Consider the following 21,790-nt stretch of genomic DNA (forward strand, 5'->3'; position numbering starts at 1 on the left):
TGGCTGCCCTTATTAACGTGCATTTAAAAAAAACTTACCAAAATTAGTGGATTTTTGTGTAGCCATTTTAAGATGGAAGAAAATACCCAACATTTTTGGCATATTATGCTCTATTTCTTTCAAGAAAGGTAAAACACAACTGAAAAGCAAAAAAAAAAAAAAAAAAATTTGTTCAATATATGGAGAAGGTGCTGTGACTGATCAAACGTATGAAAAGTGGCTTGTGGTTTCATGCTGGAGATTTCTCACTGATGATGCTCCACAGTTGGGTAAAGCACAGATGAAGTTGATAGCAATCAAATCGAGACATTAATCAAGAACAATCAACGTTATACCACTTGGGTATAACAGCTGACATACTCAAAATATCCAAATCAATAAAGTTATTTGTGAAAATAAAAAATGTGTCTTATTTTACAGAAAAAAAGTAGACCTTTTGGCCAACCCAATAATTTTCACAATACCCCATGAAGGAGTCCTATTAATTTCCCCATTTTACAGATGAGGCAACTAAGCCACAGGAAGGTTATAATTAGCTCAAAGTCACACAACAAGTAATGGCAGAATTAAGAATCCAGGCAATCTGACTGCCTAGCTCAAATTCTTTATTACTACCTCTTAATACAGAAAACTTGTATAATCACAGATAAGTCATTAAAATGATTTTCCCAAAACAATGACTCTTTCTTCAAAGTGCTATTCTACCTCCACCTTTAAAGCAAAGAAAAAATATTGGCAACCCCTCAGAATCAATTCCCCCTCTTCTGCCTCTGAGCTTTCAGCCTAGAGTGAGGCTCTGGGCACCCTGCAACATCATGATTCTCTACTCAGTTGGACTGCTCTCCTTTTCAGTTGTTGAAACCACATCCATTCTTCTGTAGAAGACAGACCAAGCTCTTCCCAGGGAGAGTTCATAGTGACCTTTTCCATCTCTGAATTTATGTAACAATCACTGTTCATAGACATGCTCTTACAGGTGACTCTACTAAGTTTATAGGGAGTATATATTTCCCCAAAGTAAATAGTACAGTGCCTTGCACAAAACTGGTACTCAAAAAGAATTGATTGACTGATTGATTCAGAGAGGGTCCCCAGATTGTAGAGGGTCTGTGTGGCAGGTGGCAAGACTGGTAGCAAGTAGGCATTTTAGTTCTTGATTTTATGTTTTTTAAAAATCTATGGATATTATGAACATATCTGAAAAATATTCATTCAATAAGCATATAATGTGCTAGGTGTTAAAAGTAAAATAAACTCTCCTGTCCTCCACACCCAAACTGCCAGCTGCCTTCCAGATATATCCACAAGTTCAAATCCAAGATTATCATCCTTATCTCTACAACACAGAAACAAATATTCCAAACTTGCCCCTCCTTAAGGTCTCAACAGTTCTTGCAAGCTCTCCATCACCTTTGGAATACATGCCAATTATTTTCCCCTTAAAAAAATCTAAGTTCTATATTCATTCTATGAATGTAATGAAGAAACAGTACTAAGAGACCCTGTTCTTAACTCTTGCCACCTTAATAATACCATCAGGGCACTCTTTCTGTTTACATGTAGATCTTGTATTAGCTGTGGGGAAGATGCAATTTCAATTTATTATATACCAAGAGTGTACAATCACTTTCAGAACATTATTATTTTTAAAATATTTTATTTATTTTTAGAGAGAGGGCAAGAAAGGGAGAAAGAGATGGAGAGAAACATTGATGTGTAAGAGAAACATCCATCAGTGGCTTCTTGTATGCCCCCAACTAGGGTCCCAGCCTGCAACCCTGGCATGTGCCCTGACTGGGAATCAAACAGACACCTTCTGGTTTGTAGGACAATGCCCAACCCACTGGGTCACACCAGTCAGGGCCAGAACATTATTTTTTAACTGAGAATTTTAAGTGGGACAGGTGAAACAGAGGAATTGTTATGCTTTTCACAACCCTCAAGATATAAATCTTTATGTAATGTAGAAATATAATCAAATAAAATTAAAATTAGAAATGCTAACAATTCACATTAATAACCAGTTGTAGAGATGTTTAGTTTTCTGCCACTATTTCAATCCAGAATTAATTAGTTTCTAAAATAAAATACATGGAATATTAAGTACTCCCTTGAATCTTAATGGAACAAATATAAAATAGAGTTTTAGTCCTTTATAACTTTCTGTAAAAATTCTCCAAATGTATTGGTATAGATTATGTTAGGAATGAAATCTGGTTCCTAGGTTAGCTTTCCAGACAAATGTAAAGAAAGGCATCTTAGCATTTGTTTGATTCTGCTCTAAGTGGGTTCTTTATACTTTACTTGAATTAACTTGCAAAGTAATTTTTTATCTATAAATCAGGATTAAAATAAAAAACTGGTAAATGAAATATATTGAATATAGATAATCTGAAAGAACTGTTAAGACATTTCTCCAACACCATAACAGTGGTATAAAACATGCAGATGACGCTTGATGGGATCCACAATAAAGTAAGAAAATGTCTGTTCATGACTCTTTGTTGAAGGGTAGCACACACCAGCAGAATCCTGAAAAAGATAAACTTAAAATTACCTAGTATACAACTGCATTTAAATAATAACCAAATGGACATGGTCTAAAAGGGGGGACAACTGGAGGGAGGGGTCCACTGGGTAGAGGGGAGAAGAGGGAAGGGAAATTGGGACAAATGTAACATTATAATCAATAAAACACATTTAAAAAAATAAAATAAATAATAACCAACATATTTAACTAATACATTTTCTGTTAGAATGTCATGAAACACATCAAATCTTTGACAATAAATTGGCAGTTAACTAATTTAAAAAAATCATCAGCAGTCTACTATGCTAACCAAACATATGTACAGTACAACACAAACATATGTAATTCTTTACCTTAAGGAAATCCCATTTTTAAAAAAAGTACTTATAAAGTGCTAATATTGCAAAAATTTCTATTTTGCAATTTTCTTCAATCTTTGCTTTTTTTAAAAACATAGTCCATATCTACTGTGAGGGTCTGTTTCTTTGGTTTATCAACAGAAAGTACCTATCCCAGCACAGAAGCTAACACATAGAACTCAATAAATATTGAACTGACTGAATGAAGATACTTACTTAGCAAGTGCTTCTTTTGTGCCAATACAGTAGTCCCTCTCTATATTGCAGTTCACTTATCGCAGCCTCACTGTATCGCGGGATTTTTAAAAATATTATATTTAATTATTTATCATGGATTTTTTGCTATATCACAGGATTTTGTGGTACTGTATACATATGTTTAAGTTACATAGGTTTAAGAGTGTAGAATATGTTTAAGAACATAAGTAGTGTTTGTAAAAGTGTGGAAAAGGTTAATAAGAGAGTGGGAAAGTTTAATAAGGGACTAGGAATGGTTTATAAGTGTGTGGAAAGGGTTTACAAAGCCTTAAAATATATATATATATAAATACTAAAATAAATGTAAGGTTCCTACTTCGCGGATTTTCACCTATCGTATGGGGTGGGGGTGTCTAGAACATAATACCTGTGATAAGTGAGGGAATACCGTAATCTTTTGTATACTAAATTTCAAGCTTCTGATTCTGTGATATAAAGACCTTTATGGCATTCTTACTTATTTGACCTATAAATTGTGGTTTCACAGAGAACTATGTTTTACTCCACTTGAGTCACAGATTTAGCTCTTAACTAAGGGCTATTATTAGACATGTATGACAGAAAGGAAGCTAGTGAAAAAATTCAGTGTTTCTCAAATAAAAGCATGCCTTATCAACTTTTAATTTAAAAAAAATTAAATATCATCACTTTTTTTTCTTAGGTATAACACAGCCCTAGTTGCTAACTTCAGTTGTAATAACCCTACTAATAGCAAGTCGTCGTCGGCAGCCGTCCGTCTCGAGAGACGATGGTGTGGCTTCTTAAGAGTCTATCTGCACCGCCGAGAATGGCTGTGCAGTCCGACTCGGGAGTGACACGGTATCTGTCTCCTCCCGTGTTGAATCGACATCTTGCGATGACGCTGGAGTGTCCTCTCCAGTGAAGCTGAAGCTACAGAGCCTGGGCAGGGTGATATGGAGGGTCTGCTGTTGCCCATGCAGCAGACCCCCCCTCTCTTCGCAGCTGAAGGGTCCAAGGGAAAGACGGAGTCAATACAGCTTGGCTTCAGGTGCGCCGCAGGAGTTTGCCGGTGTTGACTACAACGTCAAACCGCCTTAGGGACTCTGGCTCCGGATTTTCTGTCGGGGTTTACTCCCTTAGCCTTTCCCTGAAGAGGTATGCCGCAAGGCAGCGGAGGTTTTTTGGAGTCAGAGTTTTCCTTCTCTGATGTGCCCTGACTGGAAGATCGAACCAGCGACACTTAGCTCGCAGGCCGACGCTCGATTCACTGAGCCAAACCAGCCAGGGCTATAATAGCAAGTAATTCAATTCATTGGTAGAAAATTTCTCCCCCACTTACATATGCTGTAACTTTAAAGATGAAAGAGGTAATCTGTATTTCCTTTGTTTGGGGATGCTTTCGAACACTAAAATAGAGGGGAAAGGTACATTTTAAATATAACATGCATTGGAATAATACATTTAAAACCCTGATACCTTTCAGTATTCAGGTGTTCTTAATCAAATATAACATGGAAATACATACAATCAAACTAAAGTGGTTCATAAAGGATGGCCTCTACAGTGTCATTCAACGATGATGCAAAGTCAACTAAGTTAAAATTGGAGAAAATTGAATTTTATAAGGTTGAGGTCAGTCTGAGATTCAAATGATGAAATGACTCTTAGGCCAGAGATAATTACTGGAAAAGAAGAATTGGTAAAAGTCAAATTGAAGTGTAGACAGCTGTAAGGGGTATATAAATGCATACCAAACTAAGCAATTACAAAACCTAAACACAAATGTTAGTTTTGCCACCAATTTGTGACTTAACTTTGGGCAAGATTAACCTTTCTGAACCCTAATTTTCTCATATGTAAACAAGGCATACTATGATTCTTTTAAGGATTATAGGAGAATTAAATGGGTATAGGAGAATTAAATGGGATGATATATATGGAAACTTTGTTAAATTATGTGTTACTAAATTATAGAATATTAAAAGCATTTTCTCTCAGTAACTCTTTCAGTTACACTCCCCACAAAAGATTACCTATGGCAATACAGTGAGGAAGCAAATTGAGGATTGAGGAAATAAGCTACAGATAGATATCTACATATAAATATATACAGATTATGTTTATAATGCTTTATAATCTGCAAAATACCTTTATGTAATTTATCTCATAAAAATCACACAACTCAGTGAAGTAGGCATTATTCTGCTGATTTTATAAATAATAGGACTAGAAAAGTTAAATGATATATTTAATACATTCCAACTAAAAGTGGTATTTCTGGCAATAGAACTTAGGTGACAAGAGTTCAGTTCTGTTTCCCTGCACATCACCTATTTATCCTATACTTACACTCTATAGATAAATATGCATCACAGGTACTGTTCAGGTATGACAGGTGTAGGTTAAGTTTAAAAAAAGATATCCTTCTTCTTCACTTTGTCAGGTGAAAGCATTGCTTCTCCCTCACTACTTATGTAAAAGTAATGGGGGAGAGAGAGAGAAAGAGGAAGGAAGAAGGAATTGTGTGGACAGTGTATGTGTGTGCGCGTGTGTGTGCGTGTGCGCCTACGGGGGATGGCCAGATCTAAGCTATTTCAGGGTTCAAGACTCTTAGTCAGTTTTTATCTCTAAAATATTTCATTCTGATTTAAACCCAGGACTCACATAATTAAATTGATTTCCATATGTTTCTATGACATGGGTTGAGGTCATTTTATTTCTCTAATGCCCAAGACATACTTTTTAAAAGTTGAAGACTACTGACTTCTGGACAAGATGGAGGCATAGGTGGACACGCTTTGCCTCTTTTCACAACTGTAAGAAGGATTACATCTATCTCAAAACAGAAAACAACAAGAACAGAAAATTAAAAAGCATGGAAGTCCAACAATGATATAAAGAAGCAATACTCATCCAGAGAGGTGTGATAGCTCTACCTACGACACAGAGGCAAACACAGGAGGCTGTCAAGTTGAGGAGAAAGAGAAGTACGGCCCAAAGGAGGGAGAACTAAGCGACGAGGAAATAGCCAACCTAACAGAAGCAGGTTCAAAACATTGGTGATAAAGATGCTCACAGACTTGACAGACATGATTGAGAACAGCAAATGCATAATAGAAGAAGTGAAAGCTATACTAAGTGAAATGAAGAAAAATTTGTACAAAACCAATGGTGAAAGGAAGGAAGCTGCGTTTCAAATCAATGATTTGGAACATAAGGAAGAGACAAACAGTCAGCCAGTACAGAATGAAGAAACAAGAACTGAAAAAAAAAAAGAGTCTTAGGAACCTCTGGGACTTTATATGTACCAACATACAAATCATAGGGGTGCCAGAAGGAGATGAGGAAGAGCAAGAAATTGAAAAATTATGTGAAAAATAATGAAGGCAAACTTCCCTAACTTAGCAAAGGAGATAGACATACAAGTCCAGGAAGCACAGAGGATCTCAAACAAGCTAGACCCAAAGAGGACCACACCAAGACACATCATAATTAAAATGCCAAAGGGTAAAGATAAAGAGAGAATTTTAAAAGCAGCAAGAGAAAAGCAGAGAGTTACCTACAAAGGCATTCCTGTAAGACTGTCAGCTGACTTCTCAAAAGAAACTTTTCAGGCAAGAAGGGACTGGCAAGAAGTATTCAATGTGATGAAAAGCAAGGGCCTACAACCAAGATTACTGTATGCAACAAAGCTATCATTTAGAATGGAAGGGCACATAAAGTGCTTCCCAGACAAGGTAAAGCTAAAGGAGTTCATCATCACCAAGTCCTTATTATATGAAATGTTAAAGGGACACCTTTAAGAAAAAGAAGAACATAACTATGAACAATAAAATGACAACAAACTCACAACTATCAACAAATGAGTCTGAAAAAAACAAAACAAACTAATAAAACAACTAGCATAGGAACAGAACAATAGATATGGAGATCATATGGAGGATTATTGGTGGGAAGAGGGAAAGGGAGAATGGGGGAAAAGGTGCGGGGATCAAGAAGCATAACTGGTAGGTACAAAATAAACGGGGATATTAAGAATGGTATAGGAAATGGAGAAATCAAATAACTTATATGCATGACCCATGGACATGAACTAAAGGAGGGGTGGGGATCGCCAGAGGGAAGGGAATTACTGGGAAGAGGTGGGTAAATGGGAAAAAATTGGGACAACTATAATAGTATAATCAATAGAATATAATTTAAAAAAAGTTGAAGTCTATATTTAAAATGCTGTGCTATAACAACTACACATAAAACACTTGTATATACCTACATAACCATCCAGATCAAAATACAGAAGATATTTACAGTTATATCTAATTTTAAGCATTGATTTGGAGTTGTTTATATGAGTGTAAACATATATAAAAATTCACCAACCTGTATGTACACTATGACTTGTTCACATTACTGTATGTAAATTACCCCTCAGTTTAAGAGAATCTAAATAAAAACCCCTTGTAAAATTTGTGCTTTTCAAATAAACTTAAGAGGAAAATTTAGTATTTGATACTTCATCTAACAATCACTTAACATATATTAACATGTACCTAAGTGTATTATTTAAAAAAAGAATGTATGATTTATAAATTAATAATTGGTTCCTAATAGAAATAAATTGTATTACTCCATTTTATTACCTTTAATCTTATATTGCTATTGCTTTAAAATATCTCATAAGATAATTTGTCTAAATTTTTATATGTCAAGTACAGTATCACCTGTCTGATATCTCTGAAGAAAAAAAAAAGGAAATGTAAAGTGATATTCTTTAGTGTCCTCAGATATGGTACTAATCATTGCCTTGTATCAGATTTTTGGCAATTACTAAGTCACTCTACAGATAACTATGGTTTTAAAGGATGCTGGGACATAATTTCCATACAGTTCTTTTCAAAGTGTGATTATATTAATGGTCTAGAAATAAAATAATATAATAAATGGTTTCCTATTAATATCATTTGTGCTAATTTCTGAGGATCAGTCCCATATTGACTCTAAACACGGTATACAGACCATTCTAGGTAACTCTGCTCATTTTAAGAAACGAGAATCCCACTGCTTAATTAGCATCCAAAGTCCATAATATAAGCCTCTCTGTTCAAATAATAAAATTTCACATCTGGGACAGATATGGAGTTTGGGGAACCTTTCCAGAAACTTTGACAAGTGCATGTGTTTAATGTCTAAAGTAGAAAAGACACAGGTACCATTAGTAACTGTTAAATTATCTCTGTATAGATATTTTTGAAATGTAATGGAACAACTGACCATTTACTAATAAATGGGTCTCAAGTATTGTCTATGTTATTTAAGAAACCATAAAACTTAAAAAGAAGACATTTCCCAAAGCTTTTAAAAGGTGTATTTCATAGTGCTTGTAATAATGATAAGGGATAAAATATCTTAAGAATGTTTTAATCCATTTGAGTCAGAGATTCCTAAAATCAGGCTCTGTAATGTGTCCCCAACATCCACAAACATAAGAATGCACTCCTTTTTCAGAATGGATTAGTGATGACATTTATCTGCATGGGCAGTTTAAATATTGTAAAGCAGATACTGCATGTATAACTAGGAAGATAGCAGACAGATGTTTTTCTAAATAATGTAAAAGCATTCAAAATTCAGGTAAAGAAACAGGAAAAAATATCCTTCTTGGTTAAATTAGCTTGTACAAATGATTTGATTGGATATGTGGCTCACAACTCTTAAGAAATTACAAATGATACCTCAAGTTCTACCTACATGTCCTCAATTTACAGAGGCATGTCCAGAAAGTATCCAGCCACGTAAAATGAAAAATAGAGATGTTTATTGGAGAAGATAAAAGATACAGGAAACATTGTATACAGGACAATGATGCCTCAGTCCTCTTCAAAGCAGGCACCTTGAAATATCACACAGTTCTCCCAATCTCCATCAGCTGCCCTGCCACATTTTCCTAAATTTCATCAATTGAGGCTGAGCAGCCTCCAATGCCCTGGCTCGGTTGGAAACTCCCTGTCCAGCAGAGGTTTCATGACCATGGTGGAACAAATTCATCCAGGACACTGTATTTTGTCTGGGGGGAATGGGAGGTGGCTAATCTCTCTAGTGGAGAAGAGCACAAGATTCCCGTTCTCTGTGCCTTTTATTGAGGAGGGGATTTGGGTGATACAAGGTCAAGATTTATGAATCATCAATAAGTTTTCAGACACTTGGGTTACAGTTGACAGTTACTGATTACATATATCAATACAGAACACAGTGACCAGTCTGTGTCAGGGTTTGCTAAACATCCCGATACCATGCTGATGTTAGGTGCAAGGCTTCATACATTTTTAGCTACTAAGATACACGAAAAGTGGAGCAAGCTCTAAGGCATAATATGCATTCTTTAAATCCAATTCCCATGGGAACCCTCTGAGTGGCCTTTGGTTCTGTCTGCTGCACAACCTTTCAGTTTCCTGCTGAGACTTAGAGGCCTTCCCAGGGGTGGGATCTGGCTCACGGTTTGGGCTACAATTCCCGAAACCACAAGGAGCGGTTCCCCACAATCAATGATCTGAACTCTCTTCCCTTTCAAAAGTGATTTTAGTTTTGGAAAAAGCCAAAAGTTGCAGAGTGCCAAATCTGGGCTGTAGGGGAGCTGAGTCACTTGAGTGATTTGATGTTTCACCAAAAAACTGCATGAGATGTGATGCATGAACAGGTGTGCTATCATGATGAAGATGCCAATCACGAATTGCCCGTAACTGTGGCCTTCTGAGTCATCCAAATAGTTTCCACAGAGGAAAGTTCAGGCTTAATGCAAAATTTAATGCAGATTTGATGCTCTACTTGCTCAGTCATTTTGAATGTGATGGCCACACAGTATACATGCTTATTCAACATCTACTGCTCCCACTGACTAGTACAGTGAAGTTGTCATTATTCATGCATGCGCATTCCAGTCCACTCTCCTTGGCTGCCAGGTTACATCAACGTCATGCAAACTGTTCTCGTTATATTAACAATGGTTGGACTTTTCCCAGACAGACCTTGTATTCCTTAATAACTCCTATATTGATCCACTCTACATCTTTACCTTAACCAATGACACAGCATGCGACCCAAATCAGCACAACCAATATGAGAAAAGCCACAAGCAGTGCATATGATAAGCAAACCAGTATAGCTTTTAAGGGATTCTGAGATAATTTATTCTATTTAATTGCTTTGTGTTGGCATGTAAGCCACCTTAATCAAAATTCATTCTAATTATAATTTTCTACTGAAGTTGCTCTGGAAAAACAATTTCGTATCCCATTCTTGTTGAGCCAAGAAATTTTTAATAAACATGCTTAAATTTGGATCATCAGAGAAATATTTTTGGTTCTTAAACAATAAGTTATGCCATAATTGGGCTTTGCTCCTTCGCAGCCTCCCCGGGCATAAGAACTTGTGGTGCATCTCCCCTGGACGGGGAACAGACTGCCGTCCTCTTTACTGGCACTCATGGACTCTATTTGAATCAAGACTTCCCTGACTGCTGACATTGACAATTTCCTCTTTTCAATTTCTTGAGTACTTATTAACGTGTAAAGGGCTATAAACATTTGCCATAATTAACTGAACATTTGATTACATAGTAATTTTATTTATAAAAGGTTTTAAACAACTACTTCATTATTATTTAATGTTAGTTTGTTGTAATTTCCTTAAGGCTAAGGACTGTGTGACGCTCCTCTTGTAGACTCTTTAGAGTTTGGCAGAGTTTTGGGCACAATATTAACACTTGCTGGCTGTCTGATTAAGTGATTCCATGGACCCAATTCCTATTTGCCTATGAAATGTCATGAATTTTGCCTACTCACTTAATGAATGGCCATTACTCTTGGAGTCATACTTTTTCTTAGCACCCAAAGAGTGTAGAAGAGAATCACAGGTGAGAATCCAAGGAAGGGAATGTTGGGGAAAGCAGAAGTTTCTTTAATGTTTAGGTTCTAAACTTATATTTCAAATATCTCCAACAGAATTTCCTCCTCCACAGTGCATGGTAGTGAGGAATTCCACAGGTTCATGTGGCTGATGAGGGACAACACACTTTGGTGGCAGTTTGTGTGTCTAGGATGTAATGAGAAGTATCTACAGGGAGTGCTAGAAGTAGTTTTGAAAGTTTTCATGAGTGGTGAATGATAAGGACAGAATGTGTTTGATGTAGGTATGTGTATGTGTTTTCTGAAATTCTATTTCTAACATATCTCTTCCAACAACCTTTATTAATTTTTTTATAAAAATCAGACCTATAGAAATATTTTTGTTTTTAAAACCATATATCAGAAATTAACTAAATAAAATAGCTAAGTCATGCAGTTTGCTGTGTAGCTGTATGACACATGGAATGGATAAGAGAATTGAGGTGTTGAGTATAGGTAACAGTCAAGAGTTCGATAAGAAGCAAATTCTGTTGTTTTCCTAGTAAAGCATATTTTATAACTAAACTCTAGGATCATTTGTTTTACTTGTTCCTATCCTCTTTGCCTATAAAGATGATCCAATATCATCATCACTGAAAAACCCAACCAAAGAACTTTCACTTCATTTAAAATCAAAGTATAAATAAAAGGCATAAGTTTTTTATCCTCATTTGATCTTTAAAAAGAAAAATAAAACTAGTAAAGTAGTTAAAACAAAGTGGGATTTGGGATTAGTTTGAAAAAGTAAAGATTACACCTAGATGAAAATTCTTCTGTCTCTTTAGAACAAAGGTAATCATTTTTTTCTACTATTAGTCAAGCAAATTCAAACATCCTGAGGGAATGTTGTTTTCTTCAGATTTAAAAGGAGCACTGGGGTGAAAAAAGGAGACCTGGAAGATTGCAGTTGCTAATGAGGAATGGAGCAGGTAACAGGTCTGAATGAGGAAACAAGGAGAAGAGACAGATGAAGAAGAATGAGCGGACTGAGCACCAAAAGAGGGTCAGGGAAATCTAGACATTCTCTTCTAGCCTGGAAGAGGAGGAGGATATAATAGGGGGGTCAGGGTAGTGCCATTTTTATACATTTTGGTTACTAACGGGATCACAAACATATGCTGTGTAAGCCCACCATAGTTAAATTATTTACTCTATTAACCAGATGTTCACTTTTTGTAATCTAGCAGCAACATTACCTCAGTAGATCCTTATAGATAAGCTTTGTTGTTTCCAGATATGGATTAAGCACATCCTCATATTGACAAAGGGCTCCACCAAGGCAAAGATGTTTGAAAAGACAAAACAGGAACTCTTCTCTATCTGGCTGGCTGAATATTTCATATTTTTCCGAGTCTTCTACTAGCAAAACCTATGTAAGATGACAAAATTCATCTTAATGTAACATAATTCAAGGTTCTAATTTTTTATTTTTGAAAGTTTCAACTTACATATTTAAAAATAATCTTAGTCCTATTTTAATAACCAATCCTGAGGCAATTGGAGAGCGTGATCTGAGACCTCCAGCACTTGTTTTCACCCCATTTTATCGTTACTGATCTTCAATGAAAGAAATAAATCTAAATCTAAGCCTTCTCTTCTACTTCATTTTTTTTTTTTTTTTTTTTTGGATCTAGTTTTTATCTTCAGTAATTGTTTTAGTCTATGGCAAATTAGTGTTGAGTCACCTTAAATCTTATTTGGAAACAATAGGAGCACAAATAAACAGAGAAATTTCTCCATCGCATTACGTCTATAGTCTTTGGTTCTATGGATGCTAAACACAACAGTCATTTTCTAAGTCCTTTCACCTTAGTGTTTGGATCACTACTTTCCTAACCACCCCAAGTTACTCCATTTTTAACTATTCATGTAATCAGAACCCCATAACCACCTCTCCCTTTCCTGCTCTTCTCTAACAGTATCACCTCACGTATCACCAAGCTACACTGACTTTGCTGTCTTGAGACCTTGCTACCACTTTCAGAAAATAGTGTGACTAGTTCTGATGTTGGCGATTTTTTTATACCATTGGGTATTACAGGCAATTGATTAATTTGCTGACTGGTGAAAATGAGCAAGGTAATGAATGTATGCTATAACATATGTCTTTTATTAAATTTACACCCCACCTACTTTTAAAAATAAGGTGAAATAGCTAACAGTAAACCATAGATAAGATAAAAATAATAAAGGAAAAAACTGTTACCAAGAAACAAAATGCGAAGAAAAAATCAGTATACACAAGAAACTCTAAGTGGAGAAAAGCTATAAAAATCGTACATGCACTTAATACTACCCTACAGATAAAAGAGAAAAACATAAGTTATACAGTATTCCCTCACTTATTGCGGGTGTTACATTCTAGACCCGGCCCTGCGCGATAGGTGAAAATCCACGAAGTAGGAACCTTACATTTATTTTAGTATTTACATATATTTTAAGGCTCTATAAACCCTTCCCATAGACTTATAAGCCATTCCCAGTCCCTTATTAACCTTACAGCAAAAAATCCGTGATAAATAATTAAATATATTTTAAAAAATACTGCAATACAGTGAGGCCGCGGTAAGTGAACTGCGATATAGAGAGGGACTATGTACAGCAATTCCTGTCTAGTAGCAAGAAGTACACTTAATTATAAAAATTGATTAAGCTTAATGCTTTATTTAATCCAACCTCAAATGAAACTCCATCACAAGATCATTATATGAGTCATTTTAAAACATAATAAACTCTATGGTGTTGTCTATGTACAGTTTACTTATAATGACTTGATGAAAGTTAAAGTCATATATAGTAAAAGATAGGTAAGGAAAAGTGGCCCATAGTTTACTGCCCTCTGGGTGTGCCACTTGCACATCTCCCATCTCTCCACCCCCCGGTAAGGAATGATGTGATACTAAAGCCCAAGTTTGTAGCTACTTAAATATCTGGCTTAATACAGGGTGACTAAAGCCCTTAAGAATGAATAGTTTAAATATATGATGATGGAAGATGATTTGAGTTTGGGTGGTGGGCACAAAATGGAATATACAGATCTTATTAATCAATGTCACCCAATAAGCTTAATTTAAAAAAAGAATGAATAGTTAACACATTTCTTATGAATTCAATTGATTAGGCTGTGCTATTTAAAAATTACAATTAGAAAAATTTTTGGAATGAATGTTAAAACAATATCATCCTACAGCTGATCACCCTCTCCATTCACATATAGATCTAGTTGTATAGCCCTAAGAGATTTGTATGCAATGGTTAATGAGCCAAACTTCTGAGCCGCAGTCAGGAAGGAGGTTATTATTATCAGTAGTTATGCTGCACACACAGTGTGCCAACAGAATCTGAGTTGCTGCATGATGGGGGGGCCCTTCTAATTTCAGGCTATATCTGGATGCTATTAATTTATTTTTCAGTCAGAAAGCAACCAAGTTAAAACTTTCCCCATTGCCACAGAGTGGCAAAGAACACAAGGAAAAATATACAGGCAACTGCAGAGAAACAGAGTCCCGGCACTTCCTGGATAGAGGTGCTATTTGTGGTATAAATAAGACAGGCCACAGCAGGCAGTTTTAAACAGAGTATTCTGTTAAAAAGCAAATACTCCTTTTCAAAAAGTCCATTGCTGAGGCTCTCTCTGTAGAAGTGTTGGTGAGCTCTTCAAAATTAGGGGTAAGGGCCTTGAGATAAAAAAGTTAAGTATGGTAACACAAATCAGTGACAAAGAGAAGAGCTGAAATTAGTTGTACCCAAAGGAGAGAAACCCAGATTAGACCACTTTCTGAATGATAATTTCCAATCCTTGGTAAGGAGTAGAAATTAATACCAGATCCCCACTGTATAGTATTTATATTAGCTTGTGATACATAAATACACTTCACTTAAGATCAAACTAAAGAGTCTCATTCAATCTGGTGAGTTTTGGTTATTCTCAATTAGTTCATTTTATTTTCTTAAACTAAGAGTTCTCTTAGGTATTGTACTAGTGTAGATCAATGTATAGACTAGCTGGATGCCTCCTGGTCTCCTACAGGCAAGATTGCTATGTCCATTATGGTGCCTCAGTAGCTTCCCTGGTTTATTCCCATCTGAATTTGCAATATATTAGACTTGTACATCTCCTGTCTCCCTTAATGTAGAATAGTAATAGTAATTAGTAGTAGTTAATATTATCAAAAGCTTACTAAGTGCCAGGTATTGTGCTAAGCACTTTAAGTGCATTATGTCACATAATTCTTACACTGTTCCCATTTTATAGATAAAGAAACTGATGCTTAGAGAGGTCAAATACCAGTTATTAAGTGGTAGAGCCTGGATTTGAACCTATGTGTATTTGATAACAAAGTCCTAATTTTTAACCACTTTGTAAATACTTTTTCAATAATTAAAATAACGATAGTATTTTAACAGCATTTCATACTTTTTAAAAAGTGATTTAAATGCTTTCTCATTTTCTCAAAACTTTCAGGGTAGAATGGATATTTTTAAAAAATTTTATTTATTGATTTTAGAGAGAGCAAGGGATGGGGAGAGAGAAACATCAATTTGTTGTTCCACTTATTTATGCATTCATTGGCTGATTCTTATATGTGCCCTGACCAGGGATCAAACCCATAAACATGGCATATCAAGACGATGCTCTAATCAACTGAACTTACTGGCCAGGGACCAGAATGAACAATTTAATCTCCATGTTGTACAGGTAAGAGCTTGAGGCTCAAGATCTTGAATGATTTGCCTATGGTTATCATTATCTTGTAAATAAAACATAACTCAGAAATTAGGTAAATAATCTGATTCCAAGTTCAGTACACCTCTCATTAAAACAAAACTAACTTTATCAAATGACATTTTTGCTCTCAGTGATGAGATAAAAAGATTCTTTTACTCCAGGTATGTTTTACTAATTTGATATGTTAAGAGACCCACATTGAAGAAAAATAGCCGTCAATTACACAGGCAGGGTTTCTCTACCACAGCATTACTGACATTTTGGGCCAGATAACTTTGTTGTGAGGGGCTGTCCTATGTATTGTATGATGTTTAGCAGTATCCTTGGCCTCAACCCATTAGATGTCATAGCACCTGGTTGAGAATGTCTGAAAGACACAAATAATTAAGTTGGTAGTAAAACTCTCATCCAAGAAGAAACCTACCAATATAATAATTACTACTGATCATGATTCATTGATAAGATGTATTTTATGTGTTTTAGGCAAATGTTTTTGACAAAGAAGCATTTCCGGAAATAAAATTCTATTGTGAAATTTAAAAATTCTGTACTTACCTTTCGTAACTCATCAGAAATGAGAAAGGGATCACAAAAAGAATCTAAACATTTAACAATATGTCCACTGTCTCGTACAATATCTTCATTGTATAATCGTCTAAAAAATGACATTGAAATCTGTGTGCAAGGAACGTTTATAGCTTCAATTTTTTTTACTTCAGTTCCTGAAAAAAGATATTTTATAAATACACATATACAACTTAATTAAGCATTCTCAATTATTTTCAAAACAAGTATTAGTATGCAGAGGTTTAAAGTAATAAAATCTAACACGTTCTGATGTATTTAAAAAATACAAGTAAAAAATTTTGTTAAATTCTTATTTTGCAACTTTTAAAGTTTTATTAATCATTAAAAGTTTATAACGAAATTTCATCATTTCAGGCCTAGATGAAGGATATGCAAATAACAAAGTGCTTTAAAATGAAAAATTGTTTTTATTGTGTGTGTAAGTACAGGGTTCTTAGATCACTTTTAATGCATACGAGGTCTGTCCAAAAAGTATCCAGCCACATACTATGAAAAAATATAAAGTTATTATTGAAGAAGATACAAGATATGAGAAACACTGTACATAGGACGATGACCCCTCAGTCTCCTTCAAAGCAGGCACCTTGGGCCTTACACAGTTCTCCTAGGATCTCTTCCACTGTTCAAAACACTGCAAAATCCTTTGTTGAAATTGCGACCAGCGGCCCTGTTGTATTTTCCTGAATCTTATCAACAGTCTGAAATCTCTTCCCTTTTAAAGGTGATTCTAGTCTTGGGAATGAAAAGCCAGAAGTTGCAGGATGCCAAATCTAGGCTGTAGGGGTGCTGAGTCACTTGGGTGATTTGATGTTTTGCCAAAAATCTCTGCTTGAGACATGAGCACGTGCGTTGTCATGACGAGGCTGCCAGTCAACAGTTGCCCACAGCTGTGGTCATTTTCACTGTATTGCATATCTCAACTGACGAAGAACACTGAAGTAGTAGTACTCCTTATTAACTGTTTGGCCTGGAGGGGTGTACTCATGAGTGGCAACACTTTGCCAATCCAAAAACATAATTAACATGGTCTTGATCTTGCTGTGACTTCGCTGCACCTTCTTTGGGCAAGGAGAACCAGGTGATTTCCATTGGGAGGACTGGGATTTTGTTTCTGGATCATAGCCATAGACCCATGATTCATCTTCAGTTCTGACCTTCTTGAGGAGATCTGGTTCACTGGTAACGGTCTGAATCAAGTCATTAGCAACTGCAGCATGATGTTCCTTCTGCTTTCACAGCAGAAGCTGTGGAATGAATTTTGCCATGACATTTCATGCCAAGATCTTGTGTCAAAATCTTGGACCAGTAGTTTTTGGAATCCCCAGATCAGCTTATGATTTTCACAATCAGTGGCTGATCTTTGTTGATTGTAGCCATACACGTTCAACATTCTCAGGTGTTCTGCTTGTTGCAGGCCTTCCAGAATGTGGATCACTTTCAAGAGATTTTTGGCCATCTTTGTGGCATTTGTGCCACATTTTTATTTGCACTGCACTCATTGCATTGTCCACAAAAGCCTTCTGAATCATCTGAAAAGCTTCCGTGGCGGAATGTTCAAGCTTAACACAAAACTTGATGCAGATTCGTTGCTCTACTTGCTCATTTTGAACGCAACGGCCACATAGTACACATGCTCACTCAACAGCACCTACCACCCCCACTGACTAGTACAGTGAAGTTGTCACTGTTCATGCATGTGCATTCCAGTCCACTCTCCTTGGCTGCCAGGTTACATCAATGTTGCGCAAACTGTTCCTATTATATTAACAATGGCTGGACTTTTTCAGGACAGACTTCGTATATCAGAATTGCTTATATAAGCACAGGAGTTATTTTCTATGATTTTGGATTTGCATTATGCTTAATGCATATTACAAAAATTTTAATTACTATAACTAAAGGGTATTTCTAAAGTCCTTAAGGGTGTCTTGAAAATGTTCTCCACCTAAAAATGTCTTCATTATGACCTTATTTACAGTGTTTATTGCAAAAAAGGTTTCCTTTTTAAGGTAAATTTCAAACCAGGCTCTCATTAAGTTATCACAAGTTTGGAATTAAGAGAAATTTGATATCACAGTGTTTTGTCTATATTTCACTTGTAGTTTGAGTTCTTCCCCTTCCCCATTCCACACTTATTTCCTGAATATGTCTTTCAGGGATTGATTTTTCATTACTACAAGTTCTATTAAATTACAGAAATACATAAAAATTAAAGTGAATATTTTTGTTATTGATTCAATGAATCACTCAACTTCTCTCTTATTTTTGCACCAATATATATACATGCTTTCACTCAGATATAGAGGTGTGGTGCTCTTCTTTCTTTAAAGTTCTAGGGAGATTGTAGACCGAGATGTGGTGGCCCTTGGTATATTCTCTCCCAATACATTTGCCAGCTCTTTGACCCTAGAAGTTGCCAGAGATTCAGAAGAGTAATACTGGTGATTATTTGCACTTCTACTCTCTGGCTGTTTTCCTAGAGTCCTGCTAGGACTTGAGCTGGGCTAGTGTAAAGGCAAGAAGGATGCCCAGAGCCAGGAACTGTATATGCCTCAGTAATTTCAAAAGCAATGCTGCCAAGAATAATTCCTTTTGTTTAAGAGGCAAAATCTTCTGGGGTGTAGATTACAGTGAAAAGACCACAGAAAGTAATAGAGTAAATCCAAGATGTTACAAGACCAAAGAAACAAGAGCAGTGAAGAGCAAGACAGTCTTCGATGATGGGCTGGTGGCCACAGAATGAGAAATTAACATTGGGCAACCTGCCGTTTTAACAAATGTACCCAAGCTCTGATTTGAGAAGTGACAGGAGGTTTGGATGGCGAGAGAAGGTAGTTAAATACAGACTACTTAATCTGAGGCACAGAAATAGCATTTGCTATGGACTGAATTGTGTCTGCCTAAAATTAGTATGTTGAAGCCCTAATCCTCGATGTAATGGTATTTGGACACAGGGCCCCTGGGAAGTAATTAGGGTTAGATGAGGTCGTGGGTAAGGTTAGGACTTTAACATATGAATTTGAAGGGGCACAATTCAGTCCATAGCATCTGCCCCTGGACCCCAAATTTCATGTCCTTTTCATATACAAAGTACATTTATTTTATCCAAACAGCACCAAAAGTCTTAATCATTCTAGCATCAACTCTAAAAGTCTAAAAGTCCAAAGTTTCATTTAAGTATCATCTAAATCAGGTATGGGTGAGACTAGAGGTAAGAGTCATCCTGAGGCAAAATTCCTCTCCAGCTCCTCTGAAACTAGACAAGTTATGTGCTTCCAAAATACAGTGGTAAGACAGGCCTAGGGAGACATTTTCATTCCAAAAGGAAGAAACAAAAGAAGAAATGATGGTTCCAAACAAGCCTAATACTTCTCAAGGCAAATTCCAATAGATTTTAAGGCCCAATACTCTTTGGTTCAATTTATTGCCTTCCAGATCCACTAGGGCAGTGGCTCCGTCTCTGTGATTCTCTCCCCAAGGCACAGTGTGTTGTTGAAACTGAGAGGGTGGTCCTGACGATCTTTGAATTGCATTTCTCAGTTCTCTTTTCTTGCAGCCGAATGGCTCTATGGTATGGTCCCGTAGGATATAAGATATTTTGACAGTCTTCACTTCATCTCACTTTTTTTTTCTGTTCCGTTTAGTTCTAACTGGCATGTCTTTGCTGGTAAAATCCCCATCTCTGTTCCTGGCTTCTGCTGAAATGTCTGATTAAGTCCATAAACTGAACCTGTGCTCTCTTTATCCAACGGCAACTCAGCCACTCTTAGTGTTCTCTTCAGAACAAGCTTTCCCATTATTTTGCAATATGGATATGCTGAGAATTTTCCAAATCTTCAAGTTCTGATTCCTTTTTGCTTAACCATTTCTTGTTCAATTTATCTCTCTTTTCATATTATACTGTAAGCTTTCTAGAGGAACTAAGGTGATTCTTTGACACTTTGCTTAGAAGTCTCCTCAATTAAATATCCAATTTTATCACTTGTAAGTTCTGCCTTCCATAAAAGAGTTGTCAAGTTCTCCACCATTTTATGACAAGGGTTGCCTTTCCACCAGTTTCCAATAACATGTTGCTTATTTCCATCTAAAAACTCACTAGAATCAACCTTAACATCCATATTTAAGCATGCATCTCAAAAGTCATTCAGCCTATACCCATTACCATTATGCGGTTTCAAAGCCACTTCCACATTTTTAGGTATTTTGTTATAGCAGCACTCCACTTCCAACATCTGTATTAGTAAGATTGTGTTGCTATCACAAAATACCATAGACTGAGTGTTTTAATCAACAGACATTTGTTTCTCACAGCTCTGGAGGCTAGGAAGTCCAAGATCAAGATGCTGGCTGATCTGATTCCTGTTGAAGACTCTTCTTGGTTTGCAGATTGCTGCCTTCTACCTTTGTTCACATATTGCAGAGGGCTCTATTTCCTTCTCTCTTAATTGAGGGCACTAATCCCATCATGCAGGCCCCTCAAGACCTTGTATAAACCTAACTTCTCCTCAAGGTCTCATCTCCCAATACCATCACAATGAAGGAAGGTTAAGGCTTAAATTAAGAATTCTGGAGGGATGATTCAGTCCTTAGCACGTTATCTGTTATGTAGGAACTTGGTTAAATTATGTCTCCAGCCTTTATTAGATATATAATGCATCACTCTGATCACACAGAAGATTAAAATGTATTATATTTTCCCCCTTGATACTAGCATTATGATACACTGGGTGTCTTGTTTTTATTTCGTGTCCAAGTTGGTGCTTTTCTGGCAACCTCGTTAACATAGGAGTGGCTGAGGCAGGATGGTGCAGTGGTCAAGGCCCTGAATTCTGGGGCCTGGATTTGAATCTCTACTCTATCCAGAATAGCATGATTACTTTGCTCATGCATCAGACCTCTCATTTGTGAGAGGCTGTTTTCAGAATTAATAATGTGTATAATGTTCTTAGCTGAGCACATAGAAAGGATCCATTATATGTTAGTCAAAAAGGGCAAAGAGTGGGTAAATGCAGGGGGGCTATGGCAGCTGGCTGAGAGGACGAAGCAGCACTCACAACTGGCAATCAAGGCAGTGCAGTCAGTAGTAAAGGAGGTTCCATCTCACTCTCTTTAACATTGACTCACTTGCTGGAAGAATGTTCTTGTTCTCATTTAAAAGCCGTTTCTTTGTTTATCAAAGCCCCCAGAGGAAAACTAGAGGGAAGATGACCATATTTCCGAAGAAGAAAAGTAAGCAGGGAGAGATAAAAACAAGTTAATGGGAGAATACTAGCAGTCCACTAGAAACTTCTGAAATAAGTGCTACCTCTTCTGCCCCATTTTTCAACTTCTATTTGATTCTGACAGGCACAGGTGGAGTTTTAGAACCTTTCTTTCTGCAATGCCTTTTTAAAAAAATTTAAAGAAGTGTTTTTTGAAATATGTA

General features: G+C 36.3%; 1 protein-coding gene across 1 annotated transcript in view; it reads right to left on the reverse strand.

Annotated features, from left to right (window-relative positions):
• Positions 1 to 2,338: 2,338 nt before the first annotated feature.
• CFAP300 (cilia and flagella associated protein 300) overlaps positions 2,339 to 21,790 on the reverse strand; it is a 29,734-nt gene continuing 10,282 nt past the window's right edge. Inside the window, exons 4-7 of the mRNA XM_090267825.1 lie at positions 16,333 to 16,499; positions 12,245 to 12,417; positions 4,448 to 4,514; positions 2,339 to 2,532 (exon numbers count right to left, since the gene is read on the reverse strand). Coding sequence (XP_090123951.1) covers positions 2,404 to 2,532; positions 4,448 to 4,514; positions 12,245 to 12,417; positions 16,333 to 16,499 — 536 coding nt within the window. The 3' untranslated portion in view covers positions 2,339 to 2,403. The remainder of the gene's footprint in view (positions 2,533 to 4,447; positions 4,515 to 12,244; positions 12,418 to 16,332; positions 16,500 to 21,790) is intronic.

This window comes from Furipterus horrens, unplaced genomic scaffold (assembly GCF_987537825.1).
Source record: "Furipterus horrens unplaced genomic scaffold, mFurHor1.1.pri manual_scaffold_2, whole genome shotgun sequence".
In the NCBI taxonomy this organism is placed as follows: domain Eukaryota; kingdom Metazoa; phylum Chordata; class Mammalia; order Chiroptera; family Furipteridae; genus Furipterus; species Furipterus horrens.